The sequence below is a fragment of the Mustela erminea genome, chromosome 9 (genome assembly GCF_009829155.1).
Source record: "Mustela erminea isolate mMusErm1 chromosome 9, mMusErm1.Pri, whole genome shotgun sequence".
NCBI classification, from domain to species: Eukaryota; Metazoa; Chordata; class Mammalia; order Carnivora; family Mustelidae; genus Mustela; species Mustela erminea.
In genome coordinates this window covers 15,093,316-15,116,412 of record NC_045622.1, presented here as the reverse complement: position 1 = coordinate 15,116,412, position 23,097 = coordinate 15,093,316, and the positions used below count along the sequence as shown (strand labels likewise).

The 23,097-nt window shown below is 41.1% G+C and overlaps 1 protein-coding gene across 1 annotated transcript in view; it reads right to left on the bottom strand.

Annotated features, from left to right (window-relative positions):
- The window catches only part of CBL (Cbl proto-oncogene), an 81,744-nt gene extending 59,986 nt beyond the window's left edge, over positions 1-21,758 (bottom strand). Inside the window, exons 1-2 of the mRNA XM_032360363.1 lie at positions 21,188-21,758; positions 2,025-2,272 (exon numbers count right to left, since the gene is read on the bottom strand). Of these exons, the coding sequence (XP_032216254.1) occupies positions 2,025-2,272; positions 21,188-21,382 (443 nt within the window). The 5' untranslated portion in view covers positions 21,383-21,758. The remainder of the gene's footprint in view (positions 1-2,024; positions 2,273-21,187) is intronic.
- Positions 21,759-23,097: the final 1,339 nt, after the last annotated feature.

Sequence of the window (23,097 nt, the reverse complement as noted above, 5' to 3'; positions counted from 1 at the left end):
GAACAATCCAGCAGGGAAAAGAAAAAAAAATTAGATAATGTTCAGTATGCTCTAAAACTGGGAAATCTGGGGCGCCTGGGTGGCTCAGTGGATTAAGCCGCTGCCTTCGGCTCAGGTCATGATCTCAGGGTCCTGGGATCGAGTCCCGCATCGGGCTCTCTGCTCGGCAGGGAGCCTGCTTCCCTCTCTCTCTCTCTCTCTCTCTGCCTGCCTCTCCATCTACTTGTGATTTCTCTCTGTCAAATAAATAAATAAAATCTTTAAAAAACAAAACAAAAAAAAAAAACTGGGAAATCTACTATTTTAATCTCCCTATAAAGGTCCTCTTCAAAAAAGAACAACAGTGACAGTTCTGTGGCAGCCTCTTACCCACAGGACAATGTCCAGAGACAAAAGAACTCCCACCTGTACTCACAGCTCACTTGTCTGCCCCAATTCTAGCCAACCCAGACCACTCACGTTCCTTCAACATACGGAGCCTGGGCATGTTCATGCCCTCATGTTAAAGGCCTTTTTTTCACTTTTTTGATTTGAAAATTTCTACTTGCCTTCTACAACCCAGCTCACATCACACTTCCACTTTGCCACATCCCCTGATGCAACCAGGCAAGCCTGTGTTCACGCAGCCTTTTGTACATCTCTTTATTAAAGCATCTGCCTCAGTACATCATAATTAAAAACTCCCCTTTTCACCTCCTACAATTAGAACCTAGTTCACTGTAGATGATAAATTAAATTTCAAATTAAATAAAGCCAAATTATTTTTTAAAAACTCAGCCATACAAAATCACCAGTTAGCTAGGTCCACATAGTCAGGTTTTATCTTAACAAGTCATAAAATTTAAATATTTAAAAGGAAAAAAGTTCACTTTCATATAAATTAGAAGCTATAAAGGTTCCTACAGATCGATTTCAGTCACCAGAAATCTTTTTAATGAGAAAAGACTGATACTCTGGACCAAACCTGAGTAATCTGTTGTAGTAAACTTAATATAAATAATGACGGGCATAAAATTTTAACTAAGGGATGAGGGTTCCCAGAATCTAAGCCAGAGTCAAAGGAGTGGTAGGTAAGCTACAAGGATACCATTTAGTAAGTTAGTGCTTGAGTAATGCATGCTTGCTTAATGCCCTCAGAAATTACTGTTCTTGGGCGCCTGGGTGGCTCAGTGGGTTAAGCCGCTGCCTTCGGCTCAGGTCATGATCTCAGGGTCCTGGGATCGAGTCCCGCATCGGGCTCCCTGCTCAGCAGAGAGCCTGCTTCCCTCTCTCTCTCTCTGCCTGCCTCTCTGCCTACTTGTGATCTCTCTCTGTCAAATAAATAAATAAAATCTTTAAAAAAAAAAAAAAAAAAAAAAAAGAAATTACTGTTCTTCCTAACTGGTGTCACTCCTTGAGTGTTAATTTACTACCTACAAACCTCTAGTCGAATTTACATTTTATTACTTGTCCTAGATGAGTTAGTATTTCCCACTGGACCAAACCAAATACAACCATACCTACAATCAACCCGTTTCTCTCCCAGTCTGTAATTTGTAACAACCAAGCTAATAACATATGGGACACCCAATACAGTAAAAGAAACGTCATTTCACTTTGATTAAAAAAAAAAAAAGTTACCTAACTACTGACTTTATTTTTTTACTTTTTATCCCACATATATGACTTCCCTAATAAGTTATAGCTCTGGCAAAATCTGCCCTCTTATTGTTGACTCCCAACCTCAGCTGAACCCCAACCTTCTTTCAAACTCTCACCTATCCCCACACTTCCATGATCTGTGGGGGTCTCCAATGGACCTATACCTCCAACTCATCTTCATGACTAAAAGTCACTGACTTTTCAGAGGCTGGGGGATTCAATGTCCTCCAAGGTAACGTTTTATATAAAACCCACCTTTAAATCAAATGTCAACTTTGCATTCTCACTGACCTAAAATTTAAAACCAAGTCAACTACTTCTAAGTGTTACCCATTGAGGCAGTCACAGACCTGAAGAATTATTTGTGTGGCATGTGCCATTACCTAGGCTGAGAATTCTCCTCATACATTCTTTCTTTCCCCTCCTTGAAGAGGCTTATGGTCTGCTTAGTTTTCTTCATCAAATTCTCCATGAACACCCTAAAATACTCATTTTCTCCAAGGGTCTCCATCTTCCCCTCATATCTTGACAAGACAGTGCGGAGGTGCTGGTAGGTGTCTGGCAGCAGGTCTAAGATATAAGGTGGGCTATTCTTTAGCGCCAGCTTTGGGTTCTGACACAATCGCACCACCTGCAACAAATGGAAAAGAAGGGCTATTACTCGGAGGATCTTAAGGACAATTTCCTTTTTCAAGTTAAAAAAAAAAGGTTATAAAATATGTGCTCTGTTGCAGAAATACTAAAAAATGCACAAGACCATAAGAAATGATCCATAACACCCCTGCAATTATTTTGCATTTTTAGTGCCCCCCCCCCAGAAGGGTGGGTTCTTAAAACCATATGAGAGACTAATGGTCCAGAAATTACATAGCAGACAAGGGGGGCCTGGCTGGCTTAGTCAGTAGCGTGTGCAACTGCTGATCTTGGGATTTTGAGTTTAAGCCCCATGCTGAGTGTAGAGATGACTTAAAAATAAATCTTTAAAAAAAAGAAGGAAAGAAAATAGGGGCGCCTGGGTGGCTCAGTATGTTAACCCTCTGCCTTTGGCTCAGGTCATGATCCCAGGGTCCTGGGATGGAGCCCTGCATCAGGCTCTCTGCTCACCCCCACCCCCACCCCCCTCCTGCCTATCTACTTGTGACCTCTCTGTCAAATAAATAAATAAAATCTTAAAAAAAAAAAAAAAAAACTTACATAGCAGACTAAACATTGCAGCAGGAGGAAGACATCACACTAATACCTAAAAAGTGCTAGATGAACTAGAACAAGTTCATTTCAAATGCATGGCTCACCCCACAACACAATAAAGAAAATTCCTAAGGACTGAAATAAAGAACATGGATGCCCTGGGAAGTAATAGAGAGGCTAGAATTGTAACAGCCACTAGGGTCTGGGAGCAGAGGAGCCTTGAAACCCCATGGAGCTCAACTGAGATACCATTTCTTGCCATATAAATGACCTCCAGTCCCCATGCTGGGTATGCAGAATGCTTAAAAAGAAAGAAAAGAAGGAAGGGAAAAAAAAAAAACAACCTCCAGAACATTTAGCTTAATAATTCTTTTTCCCATCTTTTACATTCAGCTTCTGAGTTCTTGTGTTTTATGTGGGTTTCTTTTAAGGAATACGTAGCAATATTTTAAAAACCCAATGTAACAATCTTTGTTTTTAAACTAGTGAGTTTAGTACATTTTATATTTGTTAATAATGACTAATAAATTTATATTTATTCCTACTATCTCATTTTGTATTTTCCACTTACATGGATTTTTCCGTGTCTGGGAAAGACAAATTAGTGGAAGGGAAAAGTCTAGAAACAGACCCAAACATATACAGGCCCTTCACTTATCACAAAGGAGTGGTCTTTTCCAAATATAGTAGTGGAACAATCAGGTATCTAAACAGAACAAAAAAATAAAATCAAACTAAACCCTCACCTTACACTATACCAAAAAACAAAACAAAACCATATATATACACACAAAAAAACAAACCCCCAGAAAGTAGACCTTGGGTTACAGATCTTAATGTGAAAGGCAGACCTATAAAGCTTTAGAATATAAGAAAATTATCTAAACTACAGAGAAAACTTTTTTTTTTCAAAGATCTTATTTATTTATTTGACAGACAGAGATCACAAGTAGGCAGAGAGGCAGGCAGAGAGAGAGAGGAGGAAGCAGGCTCCCTGCCGAGCAGAGAGCCCGATGTGGGACTCGATCCCAGGACCCTGAGATCATGACCTGAGCCGAAGGCAGCGGCTTAACCCACTGAGCCACCCAGGCGCCCCAGAGAAAACTTTTTTAAACAGGACTATAAAAAGCCTTAAACACATACACAAAAACGTTAATCGAAAGTCTACTACTTTATAAGAACGTCTGTTTATCAAGATGCCCTACAAAGAATAAAAACCCCTGTAGAGGGGCGCCTGGGTGGCTCAGTGAGTTAAAGCCTCAGACTTCGGCTAGGGTCATGGTCCCAAGGTCCTGGGATTGAACCCCGCGTTGGGCTCTCTTCTCGACAGGGAGCCAGCTTCCTCCTCTCTCTCTCTGCCTGCTTCTCTGCCTACCTGTGATCTCTGTCTGTTAAATAAATAATAAAATCTAAAACAAAACAGAACAAAACCCTGTAGAGAATTAAAGAATATATAACACATATATATCCAAATGTATATATTCAGAATATACAGGCATAGTTCAGAGACAGCACAGGTTTGATTCCAGACAACCACAATAAAGCACTTAATAAAGTGAATCAAATTAGTATTTTGGTTTCCCAGTGCATATTAAAGTTATGTTTATACTATACTGTAATCTATTAAATATACAATACTAGGTCCTAAAAAAATGTACATACCTTAATTAAGAAATACTTTATTGCTATAAAATGCCAAGCATCCTCTAAGCTTTCAGTGAGTTGTAACATTTTTGCAATTGAGGGTCCTGCCTCAATGTGGATGCCTGCTGACTCATCAGGGTGCTGGTTGCTGGTTGATTTAAAGTGAGAGATGTGCGATTCTTTCACTTGAACACTCAGAGACCAATGTAGGGTTATTAACTGTCCTAATTTCAGTATCATTGTGTCTCAGGAAATAGGCCACATGAGAGGTAGAAAGAGGGGAATAGCTGGCCAGGTGTAGAAGAGTCAGAACACAAAACATTTATCAATTAAGCTTGCAATTTCAGGGGCTTCTGGCTGGCTCAGTGAGTAGAGCATACAACACTTTTTTTTTAAGCATACAACTCTTGATCTTGGGGTCTTGAGATGAAGGCCCACACTGGGTATAGAGCTCCCTTAAAAAAAAAAAAAAAAAAAGTTCAACGTTTCTCATGGGTGAGGTCTGTGGTGCCCTAAAACTATCAGAATAGTAATATCAAAGATTACTGATCACGGAAACAAACATAAATGAGAAAGTGTGAAATACTGGGAGAATTTACCATATGGCACAGAGTGAGCAAAGTGAGCAAATGCTGTTGGAAAATGGAGTAGAGAGACTTCCTTGAATTTGTCAAGAGGCTTGCTTCAATTTGTAAAAAAAGGCAGTATTCGCAGAGCACAATAAACTGAGGGATGCCTGTAACTGCTTCGGTGCCATTTAATTTCTTCTCTCCTTCTGGAACATCAGTGACTTAATCCATAAGACCTTTTCATCATGTTCCATATGTCTTTTACACTCTTTTCTGTTTTCTCCATCCTCTGCTTCTAGTGGTTTAGTCTGGATTTTTTTCCCCTAATTTAGATTTCACTTCACTAATTTTCTCTTCAGCTGTATCTATGCTGTTAAACCCATTCACAGAATTCGTAATAATCAGCTGCGTTTTTCAGTTTCAGAATTTGTTTATTTCAAATGTCAAAATTATCAATTTTGTCTTTAGTTCCTCTAACACATTAATCATACATTTTTTTAAGCCCATGATTGATAATTCAAATATCTCTGCCTATCCTATGGGTATGTTTCTACTGTCAGTTTTTCCTCTTGGTTTCTGGTTGCATTTCATCTCTTCATATGCCTGGTTATTTTTTACTGGACGTTGGACATTATAAATTAAAAATTATAGACACAATCTGAGGCTATGGATGATGGGGAAAGGGTTCACTTTTGCTTCTGGCAAGCAGACACGCTAGGGATATTAGGTTCCCAGATCACCTTAATCTAATCCAGAACTGAAAAGACTGAACAACTGGGCTTCACTCCTTAGTAAAGACTAGTCTACTTGTTTTACCCTTACTCCTACAATTAAGGTCCTGAGGAACCCAACCCAAAACCAGAGTTTCCCAGGGTCCTCTACCCTGGGAGCCTCTGATTCCAATTTTTTGTCTTCCCTGACATCAGCCTTTTGAACACTCTACTCAGTCTCTCAACTGTCACTTCCAAAGTCAGTCATGATCTCATGGACAAAGCAGCCTCTAACATCAAGCTAACTTCTCAGAGTCTTCCTTATCTTCTGGAACTTGGCCTCATCATTCCTTACTGCTTTTATAGCTCTTCAATGCTTTCTAGCTTTTCTAGTTGTCAGCAATATATTTGGTTTGGTTTAAAACAATCTTACGTTGTCTAACATTGGCAGAAGCAAAATCTGACATCTTGCTTTTTATTTCACATTTAAAAACATCTATTTCCTTGTGTCAACAAAAGCTCATTATAAGCCTGAGATGTCTAAATGATTCCACTCTATAGATAGACCACAGTATATCTTAACCATCCCCCTCACCCCACACTGTTTTAACATTTATGTTGTTTTTAAGCCTTTACTATTACCAGGACCACTGTGATGAACATCACTGAGCATGTTATTCTTTTATACATCAGATTATTTCATTCAAATAGATTCCCCCAGAAGTGGAAACATTAGGTTCAGCTAGGATAACCACAAACCTTCCATTTAATAACTAATCATCAATGACTCGTCTTATAATGAGTCAGATGGTATTAAATTTTTAAAGCTAGGAATCTTATTCTCTGAACAGCATTTCCTGAACTCTTGAAAAAAGAGGCCCATATAATCCTACTAAACATAAGCTGAATCAACAAAAATATCTGATGCATGAATATTTTAGGAGTGTTTTAGGAAGCTGCTCATCCTATTAAAGATTTCAAGCCCAAAGGGAAAAACACAGCCAAGAAAGAAAGACTACCTCAAAAGACAACTATATTCTAAGTGCAAGAGTTAATAAGAACTCATATTAATAAACAAATAGTCTTCAATTTACAGTTACATTCCAAAACCTCATTTTTAAGCCAGTTGTTTATAATTCAGAATACATTTTTACAGAATATATGTTTATAATAAAAATAATTAAAAGGAAATCTTCCTTAAGTTAGTTCATGGAAGAAAGTAGGTAGACTGACTATAAGACTTAAGATCTCAAGACCCAGCAAAGGCTATAAGAGGTATGTAATTGGGGCGCCTGGGTGGCTCAGTTGGTTAAGCCGCTGCCTTCGGCTCAGGTCATGATCTCAGGGTCCTGGGATCAAGTCCCGCATCGGGCTCTCTGTTCTGCGGGGAGCCTGCTTCCCTCTCTCTCTCTCTCTCTGCCTGCCTCTCTGTCTACTGTGATCTCTGTCAAATAAATAAATAAATAAATAATCTTTAAAAAAAAAAAAAAAGAGGTATGTAATTGAAGGTTTTTATCTTCACAGAAAATTGGAAATGATAAGGAGAAAGAACCAGAAGAGAAAAAGATAAGCAAGAAGCTAAGGTTTCTGGAAAGACAACAGGAAATGAGATATATATATATATATATATATAGCTATATATGGCTAGAAACATTACACATCATTAGAAAGAAAGGACACTTCCATCCTCTGAAACAGAAGGGATGAGGGCAGATTGAGAGACAAACTCAGACATATGAAGGCAGTTAACATGAAGGTAGCAATGTTCCTGATGGTTTTGATTTTTCTCAACGTACCCATTCAACAAATGTATGTCAAGCACTGGGATACACAGAAGTAAAAAGACAACATGCCTGAATCTGGGAGCCATCAGGCAATAAGCTACAAAAAAGAAATTTAAAAAATATATACACAGGGGGTTCTAAGACCTGAAACCATTAAACTCCCAGAAGAAAACACAGGTGGTAAGCTCCTTGACAATGGTCTTGGTGATGATTTTTTGGATCTCACTTCAAAAGCAAGGGCAAAAGAGCAAAATTAAAGGAAATAACATCAAACTGAAGTTTCTGCCCAGTAAAGGAAATCAACAAAATGAAAAGGCCACCTACCAAATGGGAGAAGATACTGGCAAATCATGCATTTGATAAGGGTTTAACATTCAAACATTAAAGAACTCACACAACTCAATAACAAAAAGACAAACAACCAGATTGTCATGTGAGCAAAGGATCTCCATAAACATATTTCCAAAGACATACAGATGGCCAACAGACACATGAAATGATGCTCAACATCATTCATCATCAGGAAACTGCAAATCAAAACCACAGTGATACCACCTTATACCTGTCAGAACGGCTAGTATCAGAAAGACAAGAAGGAAGTGTTGGCAAGGATGCGGTGCAGTATGGAGGTTCCTGTAAAAAAATTAAAAACAGAACTACCATACGATCCAGTAATTCTATTTGTGGATATCTCCCTGAAGAAAAAAAAAAAAAAAAACTAATTTGAAAAGACATGCACCCCTGTGTTCACTGCAGCACTATTTACAATAGCCAACATACAGAAATGATCTAAGTGTCCATGGTCTGATGAATGGATAAAGAAGATGTGGTATGTGTGTACAACAGAATACTACTCGGCCATAAAAAAGAATGAAATCTCACCATCTGTGATAACATAGATGGACCCTGAGGGTATTCTGCTGTGAAATAAGCCAGAAAGATAAAGACAAATACCGTATGATTTCACTTATATGTAGAATCTAATAAATAAGACAAACATGCAACCAAAACTCACAGAGAACAAATTTGTGGTTGCCAAAGGGGAGAGGGGGTTTGGAGGTCAGCAAAATGGGTAAAGGGAGTCAAAAAGTATAAACTTCGATCAAGGGAATGTAATGCTTGGTGACTATAATATATTAGATAACTAAGCATTGTTAATAGAGTAAATCTTAAAAGTTCTCATTGAAAGAAAAAATTTGGGAGGACAGCTTTGTAACTTTGTATGGTGAGAGATGGTAACTGTACTTGTGGTGATCCTTCTGCAATGTATACAAACAATCATTCATCGTGTTATACAGCTGAAACTAACATCATGTTACATGTCAGTTATAGTTCCATAAAAAGAAAAGTGTCAGGCTCTATGCAGATCATTTAAATAGAGTAAGAATATGCTGAACAAATTCCTTGTTTTTTTAAGATTTTATTTATTTGATAAGAGCACAAACAGGAGGAACAGCAGAGGGAGAAGCAGGCTCCCTGCTGAGCAGGAAGCCTGACTTGGGGCTCTATCCCAGGACTCTGGGATCATGACCCGAGCCAAAGGCGGATGCTTAATCGACTGAGCCACCAAGGCACCCCTGAACAACTCCTTTAGAACACTGAATAGGGAAAGATTCTCTGATGTGTTTTTGGATTAAGAGTTGAAATTACACAAAGTAGTTAGCCATGCAGTATCAGCAGAAGAGGAGCCCAGAGTGGGAAACTAATCCAACAGTCTGAACATGGGAACAGGTCTGGATCTGTTTGAGGAATAAAAAGATCAGTAAGACTAAGGAAACAGCAAAGTGGAGAGAGGAGAGAGAGATGCGAAATTAACAAGGAGGTAATTAACAAGGGAGGCATTAGGATGAAGCGTGTAATATAAGCTTTTAAGTTTTTGATTAAAATTAGAAAGGACCAAATGTTTTCATATTTTGCTAAGATTGCATCAACCAACTATATTGAAATGTCCTGTTTCGGTCATTTACCTTCACTAATTTTCTTAACCTCTGAGCCTCAGCTCTTCTACCAGCAAAAACAGAGAAAATACTTACCTCACAATAAGCACTTATGAAAGGCCTGCAGTTTCTAATAAACTGGTACTCAATACATGTTCTGCTCCCATTTCCATGCACCTTGACCAGGCTTATCTTCAGGGTAGGCAGTAATTACAGACTTAGGTAGATCATCACCTTTGGATGACTCCCGGAAACCGACACCACAACTCCTACCATCCTGGCTTATGCCACTGCTACCTTCCCAGTCCTGCATAGTCTCCAACTGATGACCAAAGGATAGAGAAAAGGCAGCAGGCCCCTCAAGAATACGGTGACCCACGATCTGCAAAAGCTACAGTATCCTCCCACCCCACCTTCCAAGGTCCAAATCCAGCAGAGCTCCCAATATGAATTTATATTTAATATCCGGGGCTACACACACCAACCCACCTGTTCTCCCTATTTATTTATTTTTAAAGATTTTATTTATCTGACAGAGAGAGAGAGAGAGAGAGCACAAGCCGGGGGAGCAGGAGAGGGAGATGCAGGCTCCCCATGGAGCAAGGAGCCCAGTGCAGGACTCCATCCCACAACCCTGGGATCATGGTTGAGCAGGGAGCCCAATGCAGGACTCCATGCCACAACCCTGGATCATGACCTGAGCCGACTCAGACATTTACCTAACTGAGCCACCCAGGCGCCCCCTGTTCTCCCTATTTAAAGATAAATGCATTAACCTCAGAGAGTTTAGGTTAAAATGTAGTTATTCGCCTAATACCTCTGAAAAAACATATACTTTCTTTCAACAAAACTAAAATTGCTTAATCTTACATACAATACCCAACCTATAACATGCAATCAATAAATGTTAATGATAATTCACCAAAAAAAACCACTCCTCATAATATAACATTTAAAATATCACAAGTTAAAAAATGTCTCCAAGGGACGCCTGGGTGGCTCAGTTGGTTAAGCGGCTGCCTTCAGCTTGGGCCATGATCCCGGCATCCTGGGATGGAGTCCCACATCGGGCTCCTTGCTCAGCAGGGAGCCTGCTTCTCTCTCTGTCTCTTCCTGCCACTCTGTCTGCATGTGCTCGCTCTCTCTCTCTGACAAATAAATAAATAAAATCTTTAAAAAAAAAAAGTCTCCAAAAACACTTGATTCGCTTGCATTTTCAAGCTAGTACCGTGTACCTTTCACAAATATTATTCATCCCTCCCTCAAACGTGACCTTATGAAGATCATTTGCAGATTAAATGTCTGATCTTTTTGAGATGAATCATCACATGACCAGGGAAATCAGTATTCCACTAACAGCTCTTGAGTTTTTAACACCAACACAGACCATAAAGAAAATATTTAAGTAGACCTACTCTTTTGATACTAAAATCTCCTAGAAAGGAAAATGCCCTCAACACGTATAACCTCTAGGAAAATGTTCAAAAAAGGCTCTGTGACTAATTTAACAGTTAACAAACATCAAAAGTGAAAACCTGCCTTTACTACTTTAATTTCCAGTCACAGCTAGCTAGTTAAAGCATAAATGGACACTGAGCTCCAAAAACATTCACCAAAAAATTTCTAAAAAGCTAAAATATTTTCCTGTTCAGTGTGTCCTCCATTTGGCCAACTTTATTTGGCCTTCTGAGTCTTGCAATGGCAAAAATGGCTTCCTTTTGTTTACTTCTGCCTGTACATTTACAGCATCACTCAAAACAATGCCAAAAAGAAACGTGCTCTGGGAAAGCAACAGCATCCTTGTACGGCTGCCACACAGTTCATTCATAACAGCTTTCTCATTGGCCTCACTCCTCCCTTTGCTTCTGCCAAACCTCAATGGTCAATAGAAAAACTTTGGAAAGTGCTATGATCACAATAAAAAACGAATAAAATTATGCTTGGAAACAGCTAAATTTATAAAAAGAAAAAAGGTACCAAGAACAGTGCCTAAGCCTAACACAGACTCTTCTGTACCACTAAGGAACATGAATTTCCAATTAGACAAAAAACTAACCATATAGGACTATGAATGACTAAGTATTTTTAGCTCTGTAAACCTCAACTTATCCGTGGAACGGTTTTTCATTTCAAACATTTCATACGTTAAAATGTGATTAAAGTAAGCTTTATGCTTAGAAATGAGTATTCAGTTGGTTGAGTTGATCTTAAAACACATAAAATCTGGTTACAATTTTTAAAGTTAAAGACTCCATATTGCTCAAGGGAGCAGGAGGTATGGCAGAAAGGACCCCAGGTCCGGAGACCTGAGCTCTAGCCTGATGACCAACATTATTTGGCTATGCTGACCTTAACCAAGTTTACTGACCTCTCTGGGTCTCAATTTCTGCCTCTATAAATGAAAGAGATCAATTAATTTCTAAAGCCTCTTTAGACTTTAATTTTTTAACATCTTCTTAAAGCTTCAGGTTTAGAAACTCACCAACACAGAAACCTGAAAACGGTTAACAGTATTACAACTATATACAGTGAAGCTTTTAAATGTTTTTTAAAGAGAAATCAGAAACCTGTACTTTTTTTTTTTTTTTAAGAAACCTATCATCACAGATAATGGCCCAAAGAAAAAAGCCTTTTACTTCTAATTGCTATTATCCATTATTGATTTCTCAAAACTCCATTCAGGGACTTGAACTATAATTACTACCTAACACTTCTCAAATACCACCCAACACTATTTATTAAAGATACTATGCCACTTATTACTAATTACCAATCTCATTACTTTCATTTATCACATTAGCTGCAGGAAAAAAATCCAACACAATGTAGAATATTAAATAACCTACACGTACTGATAGTTTAACCATGCAGTTTTTATACACAGATTCTATTTTTTAAAGAAAAATATAATTCTCCACCCAGACTTATCAGTGCAACTTCAAACAGAATACTCAGCAGATTATAGAGATTAAATGATTTTAGAGATAAATACTAGAGATTAAATGATTTTAGCATCATTTTTGGATGTCAGACCCTCATTAAGATACAACTGTGGCTTAGGATAGTACAGAGGCACTGATGTGCTCTCAAGTTCCTTCCCTTCCCAATCCCTTGTCTTGTCTCATCAGGAATGAAGTGAAGTTTCGCCTAATGAGTTCCACAGACACTTCCCAGAGCCCTTTGTATACCTTCAGTTAGACCACCAGATTCTAAGTACACTGGGTCATCTTTAACTCCCAGCACCTGACATACAGCTTGTGTCCAATTTTAGTATATGTGCTGCCGAAGCAAGCACTACAGCTTGTGTCCAATAAAAGTGTATGGACAGATGCCAACATAATTTTTAAAATTTTTTTTAATTTTTTATTAACATATAATGTATTATTAGTCCCAGGGGCACAGGTCTGTGAATCACCAGGTTTACACACTTCATAGCACTCACCATAGCACATACCCTCCCCAATGTCCACAACCCAACCACCCTCTCCCTACCCCTGATTTTCATCTAAGGTACCAAGGAATCATATTTAAATCAACGAACTAGACAAGGATCATGAGTGCAAGCAAATTTTTTGGAGGGCAACGTGCTAATACATATATATTTTAAAACTTGAATGTATGAGTCTTCTGATTCAGCACATTTCATTTCTAGGAGTTTATTCTAAAGAAATATTTAGAAACTGCATAATGGGTAGTCACCACAGCACTGTTCCTAATATTAAAAATCAGAAATAACCTAAAAGACTATCAATATGAATTTATTAGATAAACATATAATTATAAAATCTTATACAATCCTTAAAAAAAAAAAAAAAAAGAATCCAGGGAGACCTATATGTGGTATTAACATGGTAAATCTCCATAATACAGCAAATTTTGAAAAAGCAAAACAGAGCGCCTGGGTGGTTCAGTGGGTTAAAGCCTCTGCTTTCAGCTCAGGTCATGATCCCAGGGTCCTGGGATCCAGCCCCACACTGGGATCTCTGATCCGTGGAGAGCCTGCTTCCTCCACTCTCTCTCTGCCTGCCTCTCTGCCTACTTGTGATCTCTGTCTGTCAAATAAATATATAAAATCTTTAAAATAAAAAAAAAAAAAGAAGAAGAAGAAGAAGAAAGAAAGATAAAGAAAAACATTCTAGAACCATTTTTATTTAAAAACCCACTTTTTCTTAGAAAATGTATATTCTGAGGGCGCCTGGGTGGCTCAGTGGGTTAAGCCTCTGCCTTCACCTCAGTTTGTGATCTCAGGGTCCTGGGATCCAGCCCCACATCGGGCTCTCTCCTCAGCGTAGAGACTGCTTCCCCCCCTCTCTCTGCCTGCCTCTCTGCAGACTTGTGATCTGTCAAATAAATAAAATCTTTAAAAAAATGTATATTCTAAGTACAATTTACTTTTGAAATTTAAGAATAATTAAAATCTTCAACATAAGTGAAATACACTACTGCTATTTCTCAAGAAAGAAAAAAAAGTCTGTTAGGCTCACCTAAAATAAAAGCAACTGTGGAATGGAGGCTTGCTACTTCAAGCATGTTCCCTGGGGCCAGCTGCATGGACATCACCCAGGAGCTGGTCAGGAATACAGAATCATGGGCTCCACCCCAGGTTTACTCAGCCTCTACCTTTTTAACAAGATCCCCAGATGGTCTGGGGGCACATGGGTGGCACAGCTGGTCAAGCATCCAACTTTTCCTTTAGGCTCAGGTCATGATCTAAAGGTCATTAGACCAAGCCCTGCATTAGGCTCCCACTCAATGTAATCGGCTTGAGCTTCTCCCTCTCTCCTTCTGCCTCTGCCCCTCCCCACCCTCTAAAAAATAAATTAAGTCTTAACCACCCCCTCCCCGCCCCCCGCCCCGGGCAATGGTCTGAATTCATATTAAAGTGAGAAGCACTGGCTTATAAGAAATCACCTAACAGAATCTGAACACCAGACGAAAAGCAAAAGTATTAGCTGGGTGACTTAGGTTACTTAATCTCTCTGAATTTCAATTCCATTCTCCTCAAACACACTATTTTGAGATTCCTGATGTATCAGCAGATGTGAACTGTAAACTGCTGCTCTACAAGGGACGATTAGAACTCAGTTATCAGTCTTAGTGAGTAAATGCTAAAAAGTCAGTAACTTGCTCAAGTTGATCTATCTTTCATGGGCAATGCTGTCCATCCAACCTTCTCAGAACCTAGCTTAGGGAAAGGGACTAAGGACGGGAGAGATGGAACCCAAACTGTAGACAGTATGTACCTCTGGAGAGGTAGTCACGTGGGGGCAGGAGAGTAATAGGGGACTTTTACATTTTGTTCTGTATGATTCATGTCATTTTTCACAAAGAGTGCTACAACAGATACTGCTATTCAAAGTAGGAAGAGGCGGGAATTAGGATCCTATCCCATTCACTAAAGTATCAATACCCTGGCCTTGTATTAAGACTTCCTCATGCCTGGGGCGCCTGGGTGGCTCAGTGGATTGGGCCCCTGCCTTCGGCTCAGGTCATGATCTCAGGGTCCTGGGATCGAGTCCCGCATCGGGCTCTCTGCTCAGCAGGGAGCCTGCTTCCCTCTCTCTCTCTCTACCTGCCTCTCCGTCTGCTTGTGATCTCTATCAGGTGAATAAATAAAATATTTTAAAAAAAAAGACTTCCTCATGCCTGATCCCAGAGCCAGAGCAAAGGCAGTATTCAGAGGTGGGTCTGAGAAGGTGCCCAGGCAGTAGAGTCTGCAAAGCAAGAGTCACTGTCCATCCTAAAAAGCTTGCAGAGAGGAGACCCAGAGTCATCGTGGATTTCTTCTAAAGGAATCACAGGAGCATCTATGACTGTGGCACCAAATCTTCCCAGGGCTTGAAATCCCCAGTGGGTGTATACCACCAATGCCATCGTTAGCACCCCTTTCCCTTCCTCCCTTTGGAAGCTGCTGCAGGAAGGAACACTGTGTGGACAGAACTGAGGCTGGCTTCCAGTGCTCCTGGTTTACTACTCCCACCTATTTCCTTCCAGCACAAAATGTGCTAATCATGAAAACATTTCACAATGACTTGCTTGTTATAATCCCCCTACTTCCAACAAACCTAATGTAGATCAGAATTAACAACTTCATTAAAAAGTAGGATTGAAGTTTAAACTCAGTTTTCTTTTTTTTTTTTTTTTTTTTTTAAAGATTTTATTTATTTGAGAGAGAGCATGAGCGAGGAGAAGGTCAGAGGGAGAAGCAGACTCCCCACGGAGCTGGGAGCCCGATGCGGGACTCGATCCCGGGACTCCGGGATCATGACCTGAGCCGAAGGCAGTCGTCCAACCAACTGAGCCACCCAGGCGTCCCTAAACTCAGTTTTCAAGTTAATACTTCATTTATTATTCTTTTAATGATCTAGGTTAATCATTAGGGAAATGTTTTTTTTTTTCCATAGTATAAACATTACTAAGGGGGCACCTGGGTGGCTCAGTCGATAGATGTCTGCCTTCACCTCGGGTCATTATCCCGGGACCGTGGGATCGAGCCCCACATCGGGCTCCCTGCTCTGCGGGAGGCCTGCTTCTCCCTCTCCCACTCCCCCTGCTTGTGTTTCCTCTCTCACTGTCTGTCAAAAAAAAAAAAATAAAATCTTTTTTAAAAAGTTACCAAGTTGTTATGTTTGAATAGAACATGAATTCTGTTGGCAGTGAAGAGTAAGGGACCAATCTGCCATGATTTATCAGGCTTAATGTATATATACTAACAACAAACCTACTACATACTAAAAACAGGTTTTACTATATAGCAAGAGTTACCAAACACGTCAACCAAAGTTACAAAATGAACAGATTCTCTTCTTCCCTGACCCAACCTCAGTTTTATTCTATATACCTACCAAGTTATCACAAATCACGTGAAATGCTCAAGCAAGCTCGTGTTTCACAAGGAATTACAAAGAATTTTACATCCTTTGGGGGAGGCCTTAACAGCACAATCATGTTTTACAATGACTATGTATTATTAAGAAAGGTAAAAGTACTTTGAGTAAATGGTACCTTAAGTCAGCACTCAAAAGAGATTCCCTACCTGATTCTCCCTAATTCATCACACAGAGAATGAGGAGGGACTATGTTTTGAGCTCATTTTATTTTGTTAACTGTTTGCTTGCACTTCATTCACCAACTACTCCATGTCAGGCCCAGGAACTGAAATTAAGACAAAGCCTTGGTCCTGAAGAGCTCTACTGGACGGTAAAATAGATGGACAAAGAAAAGTCATAAATGATGCCAGAGGTAACATGCATTGAGTATAATGGGAAAATAAAGTGCACAGGACTCTGAGACCACCATGCAAAGTAACTGGTACACGTAATTTGGAGACACACAAACCCTTAACCTGAAAGTAGAAGACAAATGATATTTCACTGAATGATATTAAATGCTATCCTAGTATCACTCAAGAGAACATCTACTTCGCTTGAGTGTGTGAATGGCAGAACGTAAGTGTGCGTGAAGATTGTTTTATACCTACACAGGTCACTTTCTGAATAAATGGCTTTTTGTTACTGAGGCTCTGCTGTATACCTAAGAAGGTGCTGTATGGAGGGAATAACTAAGCCTCAGGAGATAGGTGATCCTGGATTCCAAGTCAGCCTCCAACCTTACTAAATTAAATTACCTAACTTCTCTGAGCCTGTCTCCTTCTATAAGACACACATGATACCACCAAAGGGCTACTGCAAAAAAATAAGTTTAATGTAATTAAAATGTATTCCCACCCCCACATCTTTTCTTTTCAGTTATTTCTTTGGAACATACAAAACAATTTAATATATGTGCTGACGAAGCGAGCACAATACAAAACAAATGAAATATTTACAAAGCATTTACTATTGAGTAAGCCTCATGACTGGACACTGCAGGAAGTTAGCAGACTATAGTTGCTGTCCTCATGGAGTTTACAATCTTGTATGTACGCTATGTTTAAACTTAAGAGATCTCCTATCGCTTTGTACATATTTACATGGTCCCTTATCACTATAATGTAATCTCCTGGAAGGTAATTTACACCTAGCACTATGCTTGGGACTTAGCATGCAAAGGAAGGAAGCTGAGAAGGGAAGGAGGAAATAGTCCAATGAAATATACTGAATCATAAATTCTATTTAGTGTACCTTACTTCTAAAATATAGAAAGGTACTTCTGGGGGAGGGGACGGGTAGGACAAAGGAGAAGATAGGTAGTAGAAGAAAGAATCACCTTTTGAAAATACTTTTTTAGGGGTGCCTGGGTGGCTCAGTGGGCTAATGCCTCTTTCAGCTCGGGTCATGATCCCAGGGTCCTGGGATAGAGCCCCGAATCAGGCTCTCTGCTCAGCAGGGAGCCTGCTTCCCTTCCTCTCTCTATCTGCCTCTCTGTCTACTTGTGATCTCTGTCAAATAAATAAATAAAATCTTAAAAAAAAAAAAAACTTTTTTAAACTCATGACTTAAAAGGAAGCTTTTTCCCTTCTAAATCATAAGGGAATTATAATTTTTTAAAATATTCATTTATTTCAGAGAGCTGCAGGAAGGGGTGGGGGAAGGGAGAGAGAGAGAATCCTCAGGCTGACTGCCAACTGAGCCAGACATAGGGCTCAATCTCACGACCCAGAGATCATGACCTGAGTGGAAACCAAGAGTCAGATGCTTAACCGATTGAGCCACCCAGGTGTCCCATAAATTCTTTTATAAATTATATCCCATTAAAAAAAATCAACACCTTCATGTTCTAGTGATATAAGCCAATTCAAAATAAAAACAGAGTACAAACATAGTACACCCAGCATGATGCTCTACTCCAGAGATGGGCGACCTACAATCTCCAGCCTTCTTTGAAACCTGCAAACTAAGAACAGCTTTTACATTTTTAAAGAGTTATAAAACAAAAGCAAAGAAAACAAGACTAAGTGGGTCCAGCAAAGCCTAAAATATTTACTGTCTGTCCCTCGACAAAAAGTTTGCTAACTCCTGCTCTACTTCCTAACAGAATTTTGAATCTCTCACCAAACTAAATACTTCAATACTTCCGAGCTGACATTTAAGGCAATTTATAGGATTTCTCTCCACTCCCCTGCCCACTTGGCTCTTACTAGCCACTTTCTTCACATACAAGTATTCACACAAATATTAATTACAATATACGAGGCTAGCACCAAAAAACCCCAGAGGCTGACCATGTCTTTTGTTAAATAACAAGTGCTCTAGGACAAGCATTTTCCCAACAATGAGTTTAAGTTCCACAATGGATTAGTAAAATCGGGCCTATGTTGACCAGAACCCATGACTTATGCCAACTTCTCCATCTGCACATATTCAATATTGGGGGAGGGGAGGACACCAACAGTTCCCAGTGCAAAGTCAATAAATTGATTATTATTAGGCTGGAGTACCATTCACCTAGCTTCAATAACAAGGACAAAACAGGAAACAGAAGGTGACAAGAACCAAATTCAGTAACTTGTGGGACACCTGTGGATTTGAGAGTTAAGTTCTTTACCACTTACATCACACCACACGAAGACAAGGAGGGTTACTGACACATTTAAGACTCTAACAATAAAAAAGTGGGAAAAAAAAAAAAACATTTCTGAAAGCATAGAAGAGACCGTTCAATCTAATACGAAAGTACCCAAAATCTGGAGAGCAGTATGAACCTATCAGACGAATACATCAGAAAGAACTAAGTTTTATTTCAGCATGGTTAGTAATATGTGATATGGGGCACAGAAGAGTACTAAAAATTACCTTCCAGGACAAGCGACACAAGGAATGAAACATTCCTCTCCCAACATTAGAAAGGAAAAGCTAAGTGTCCACTTTCCCTAAACTATCAAAACCGGAGAAGCACTCAAAATGAGTATTCTTCCCCATTAAACACTCTGCAGAAAAAATAAAAAATCCATACACATACTTTAAGAAACAAAGGAATAAAACTTAAAGAAGAATCTTATTGAACTACTTTACAGAGATTCAAAAGTCTGAGAAAATTTGTCGTTTTTAAGGAAAGGTCTCTAGTCAACGGTTCCGATATACCGCTTACACACATCTTAAACGAGAAACTAAAAATACAAATTTTTTTTCTATTCCAGGAGAACCTCAGTCCTTACCTATAAATCTCTAAAATGTAACCCTACAAACTTCAGATACTGAATACACTGGATAATTTTTTAAAAAGTGTCAATGAATTCAAAGTGTCCTTTCCATTCCTAACTTTCTGTAATGGTTTTATTATGACTTCTAATAATGAAATTAGCACTACACCACCAATATAATGAACATACAAATACTGGGATCATTCATTACAGTACCAGATTATTTAACATTAGAAACACTAGAAACCCAAAGTGGCTCAGGAATCACTTGTATGCACTTCAGGAGTGTTAATTCACGCACCGGACTTATTAAGCATTTATATAGAACATTTATATTTGCCAAGTGTTTCATAATCATTTTTATTAGCTGTTTCACTCCAAAAGAATCCATGAAGAACTTACAGAAGAGGAACCTAGACCTAGAGGAACCAAAGAAAACCAAGTTTATTCTGGAGGAAATAACACCATTCTCTTACAATATGCCAGATACTCTTAATTACTTTTCATTGGCAATATGAAATTTTTCAAGAAATAAGCTATGAATTAATGAATGTGAAAAATATTAAGGAAACACTGCACTGAATTCTCTGGAAATGCTTAAACACTCTGAAGTACTCTGGAACACTATAGTTCTTTACCACGGACACAATGAAGAAGTAAAATTCTCTTAAACGGCAAACTTAATGGCCAAATATAAAAGGGTATTTTTTACACTTGCTTTAAAAAAGATAATCGAAGCTCACGGTACAAGCTTAAAGCCAGGTCCTGCAACAAGGAGTCAGGTCCACCACGAAAAAACTAGAACCCTGCTAAAAACAGCGTGACGAGGAAGTTCTGGAAGCAGCCAGAATCTGGAAGGAGCCTGAAGCTGCTGTGCAGCCCGCTCAGTGAATACATCTTTCCGAAGATAATGGTTCTAACCAAAACTTGTGGTTTAATCTCAGCACCAGCAATGGATCCCATCCAATGTTTTGGAGGATGAAAACTTGCCCCAGCGCTAGACGTGGAGGAAAGTTCTTCCTTGGCCCATTTAAACATCCGAATTTCTTTTATCTTGGTGTTACATCTTAACGAGAAAAAACTGTGCGCGCCGCGAGCGCAGTTTGCCTGCGGAGTTGTCCTGACCCCAGGTCTCTCAGTCAGAGCCCATCAACGTTAATTCCCGAGTCCGAGCTCGACTCCTCATCCAGCTAACAGCCCCAGCCGGTACATCGCACACTCTTTTCTTTGCCCTCCCTCTCCTTCGTACCTCCTGGGGCCAATTTCGTGACCCACATCCCTAGACCCCGCAGAGCCCCAACATAACCCCCCCATTATACTTCCGCCCTGGTGGCTTCCCAGTTAACCTTCACCCCAGCTCCCACCCCATCTTTGTCTCGTTACCCCAAATACAGCACCTCAACGTTCCCCACTCCCAACCGCAGCCCTTCCCCCACCGCCGACCCCCACCCTCCCGGTCTCTTCCCCACCCCCACGTCCCCCACCCCTCGGCTGGGTCACCCCAGCTCCTCGCCTCCCCAGCCCCGCATGACCCGTCCCCTCCCCCCAGCTTCCTCTGTCCCTTCCTTCCCCTCCCTCGGCCCCTCCGCCCACGCCCACCCCTGCTCCCGCGGGTCCCAGGCAGGCCTTTCACCTTGTCCATGAGCTTCCAGCACTTCTCCACCATCTTCTTGTCCACGGTGCCCGGCGGGTGGGGGCTGAGGTGGTGGTGGTGGTGGTGGTGCGGCTGGAAGGCGTCCTTCATGAGCCCGATCAGGCCGCCGGAGCCCGAGCCCCCGGAGCCGCCGCCGCCCCCGGCCCCGGAGCTCTTTTTCACGTTGCCGGCCATGGCCCGGGGAGGGTTGGGGGCCCAGCCGCGTCCGCCGGCTCCGCTCCGCTGCGAGCGAGGGAAAGAAGGAGGGCGTGAAGGAGGGGCCTCTCCCGGCCGCCACCGCCGCCGCCGCCACCGCCGGCTGTCCGGGCGGAGGGAGGGGCGGCCGCGGGGAGGGGAGTGGGCGGCGACGGGAGCGCGGGTCCGCGCGGGCGCGCCCCTTCCAAGAGCGCGAGCCCGGGGGCGGGAGGAGCGCGCGGAGCTCGGCGAAGCCGGCGGCCTGGTCCCGACTGGGTAGCGACCGCTCCTGCGCCACCCCCTCCCGAGTCACAGCTCCCGGAAAGCCGCGGCCAAGTTTCCGCGCCGCCTACCCCTCCCCTGCCCCCGGGGGCGGGCCCAGGCGGAACCTTTGCGCCTGCGCCCTCTGCTGGAGAAGCCGGGAAAGGAAGGGGGCGGGGTCTGACAGGAGTCTGCGCACTACACAGAAGCCGAGCCCTCCATGTTCCTTGTGGGCTGTAAGGTTGGCGCTTTGAGGGGTTTATTGGGACATTTAAATGAAGACAGGTAGCAGTGGAAGCAACCTCGACGTCAAGTCTTTCCCCCATACCTGACGGATGAGGAAATTGAGCTTAAAGTCATTTGCTTCTTCACACTGTTGGAGAAAAACAGAAGTTCTTTCCCCACTCCTTGGTGTTTTGAACTCATTAAGTCGGCACCAAGGACAAGAATGTGACAAGAACGTGACTGTTGCCGATATTCAAGCCTGATTACACCCCAGAAAGGCATGAGACACTCAGGCCACAAGCTCTTCTTCCAGGCCTTTTGACTTTCTGAAAACAAAACACCTCCCCCTCCTTTTGGCTTCTGAACACTAGTTCCTTTTTCTGGGAATTGAGTATGTACTTAAGATTCCCCAGCTCAGCGCACTGGGCTCCACACATTGCGCAGCAGGTCAGTGCGGCCGGCACAGGCCTTGACCACAGATGCTGTAAGACGGGTGTGAGCTCTGACCAGAGGAGTACTTGCTCCTCTTGTGGAACAGAAATGCAGTTCCCAGTCATTTCCACTTCTCTAATCTAAAAGTTCTGTTGGAAAAACTTTGAAAAAAAAAAAAAAGGGAACTTTCTTCCTAAAGAAGGAAGTGCCCTGCCCTAATTTGCTAATATTCTGAGCCTCCTCTTTGGGAACTTGCAGGCTCTAGTGTGTCTGTAAGTACTCAGTTCCGTCTTAGATCCCCCACCTGCGTCTTCCACAAAGCAGTTGACTGATAAGGGAATTAACTTTATCATATGCTCCTGTCACAGTTGGGGAAAATCTCTCCGAACTCAAGCACCCATCAGCCAGACATCCTTGCTTTGCAATTCAATGGCCTTTACCTAAGATTGATTAAGGAGTCAATATTATTTCCTATCAGTAGAATTTCCTTTAATCAGTTCCTACCTAGAGAGAGAAGAAATCTTCCAAGGGAAAACCTAGACAAGCCTCTTAGATAATTGTCAAAACTTCCCATCTACCACCCTGGTTGCAAGCCCTCCCTTTCTCTCCCCTGATCTGTTTATTGAAACATTTTCCTCACTGGTTTCCCTGTCATCTCCAGTCCATTCTGCCACCAGACCAGTCTTCCTGACATATAGTTCTGATGGCATCAGAAAAAAACTTCAATTCCTGATTGTCTCCTGGATGAAGTTAACAGTCATGATCTAACTCCAAACTACCTTGCAGTTTTATACTAT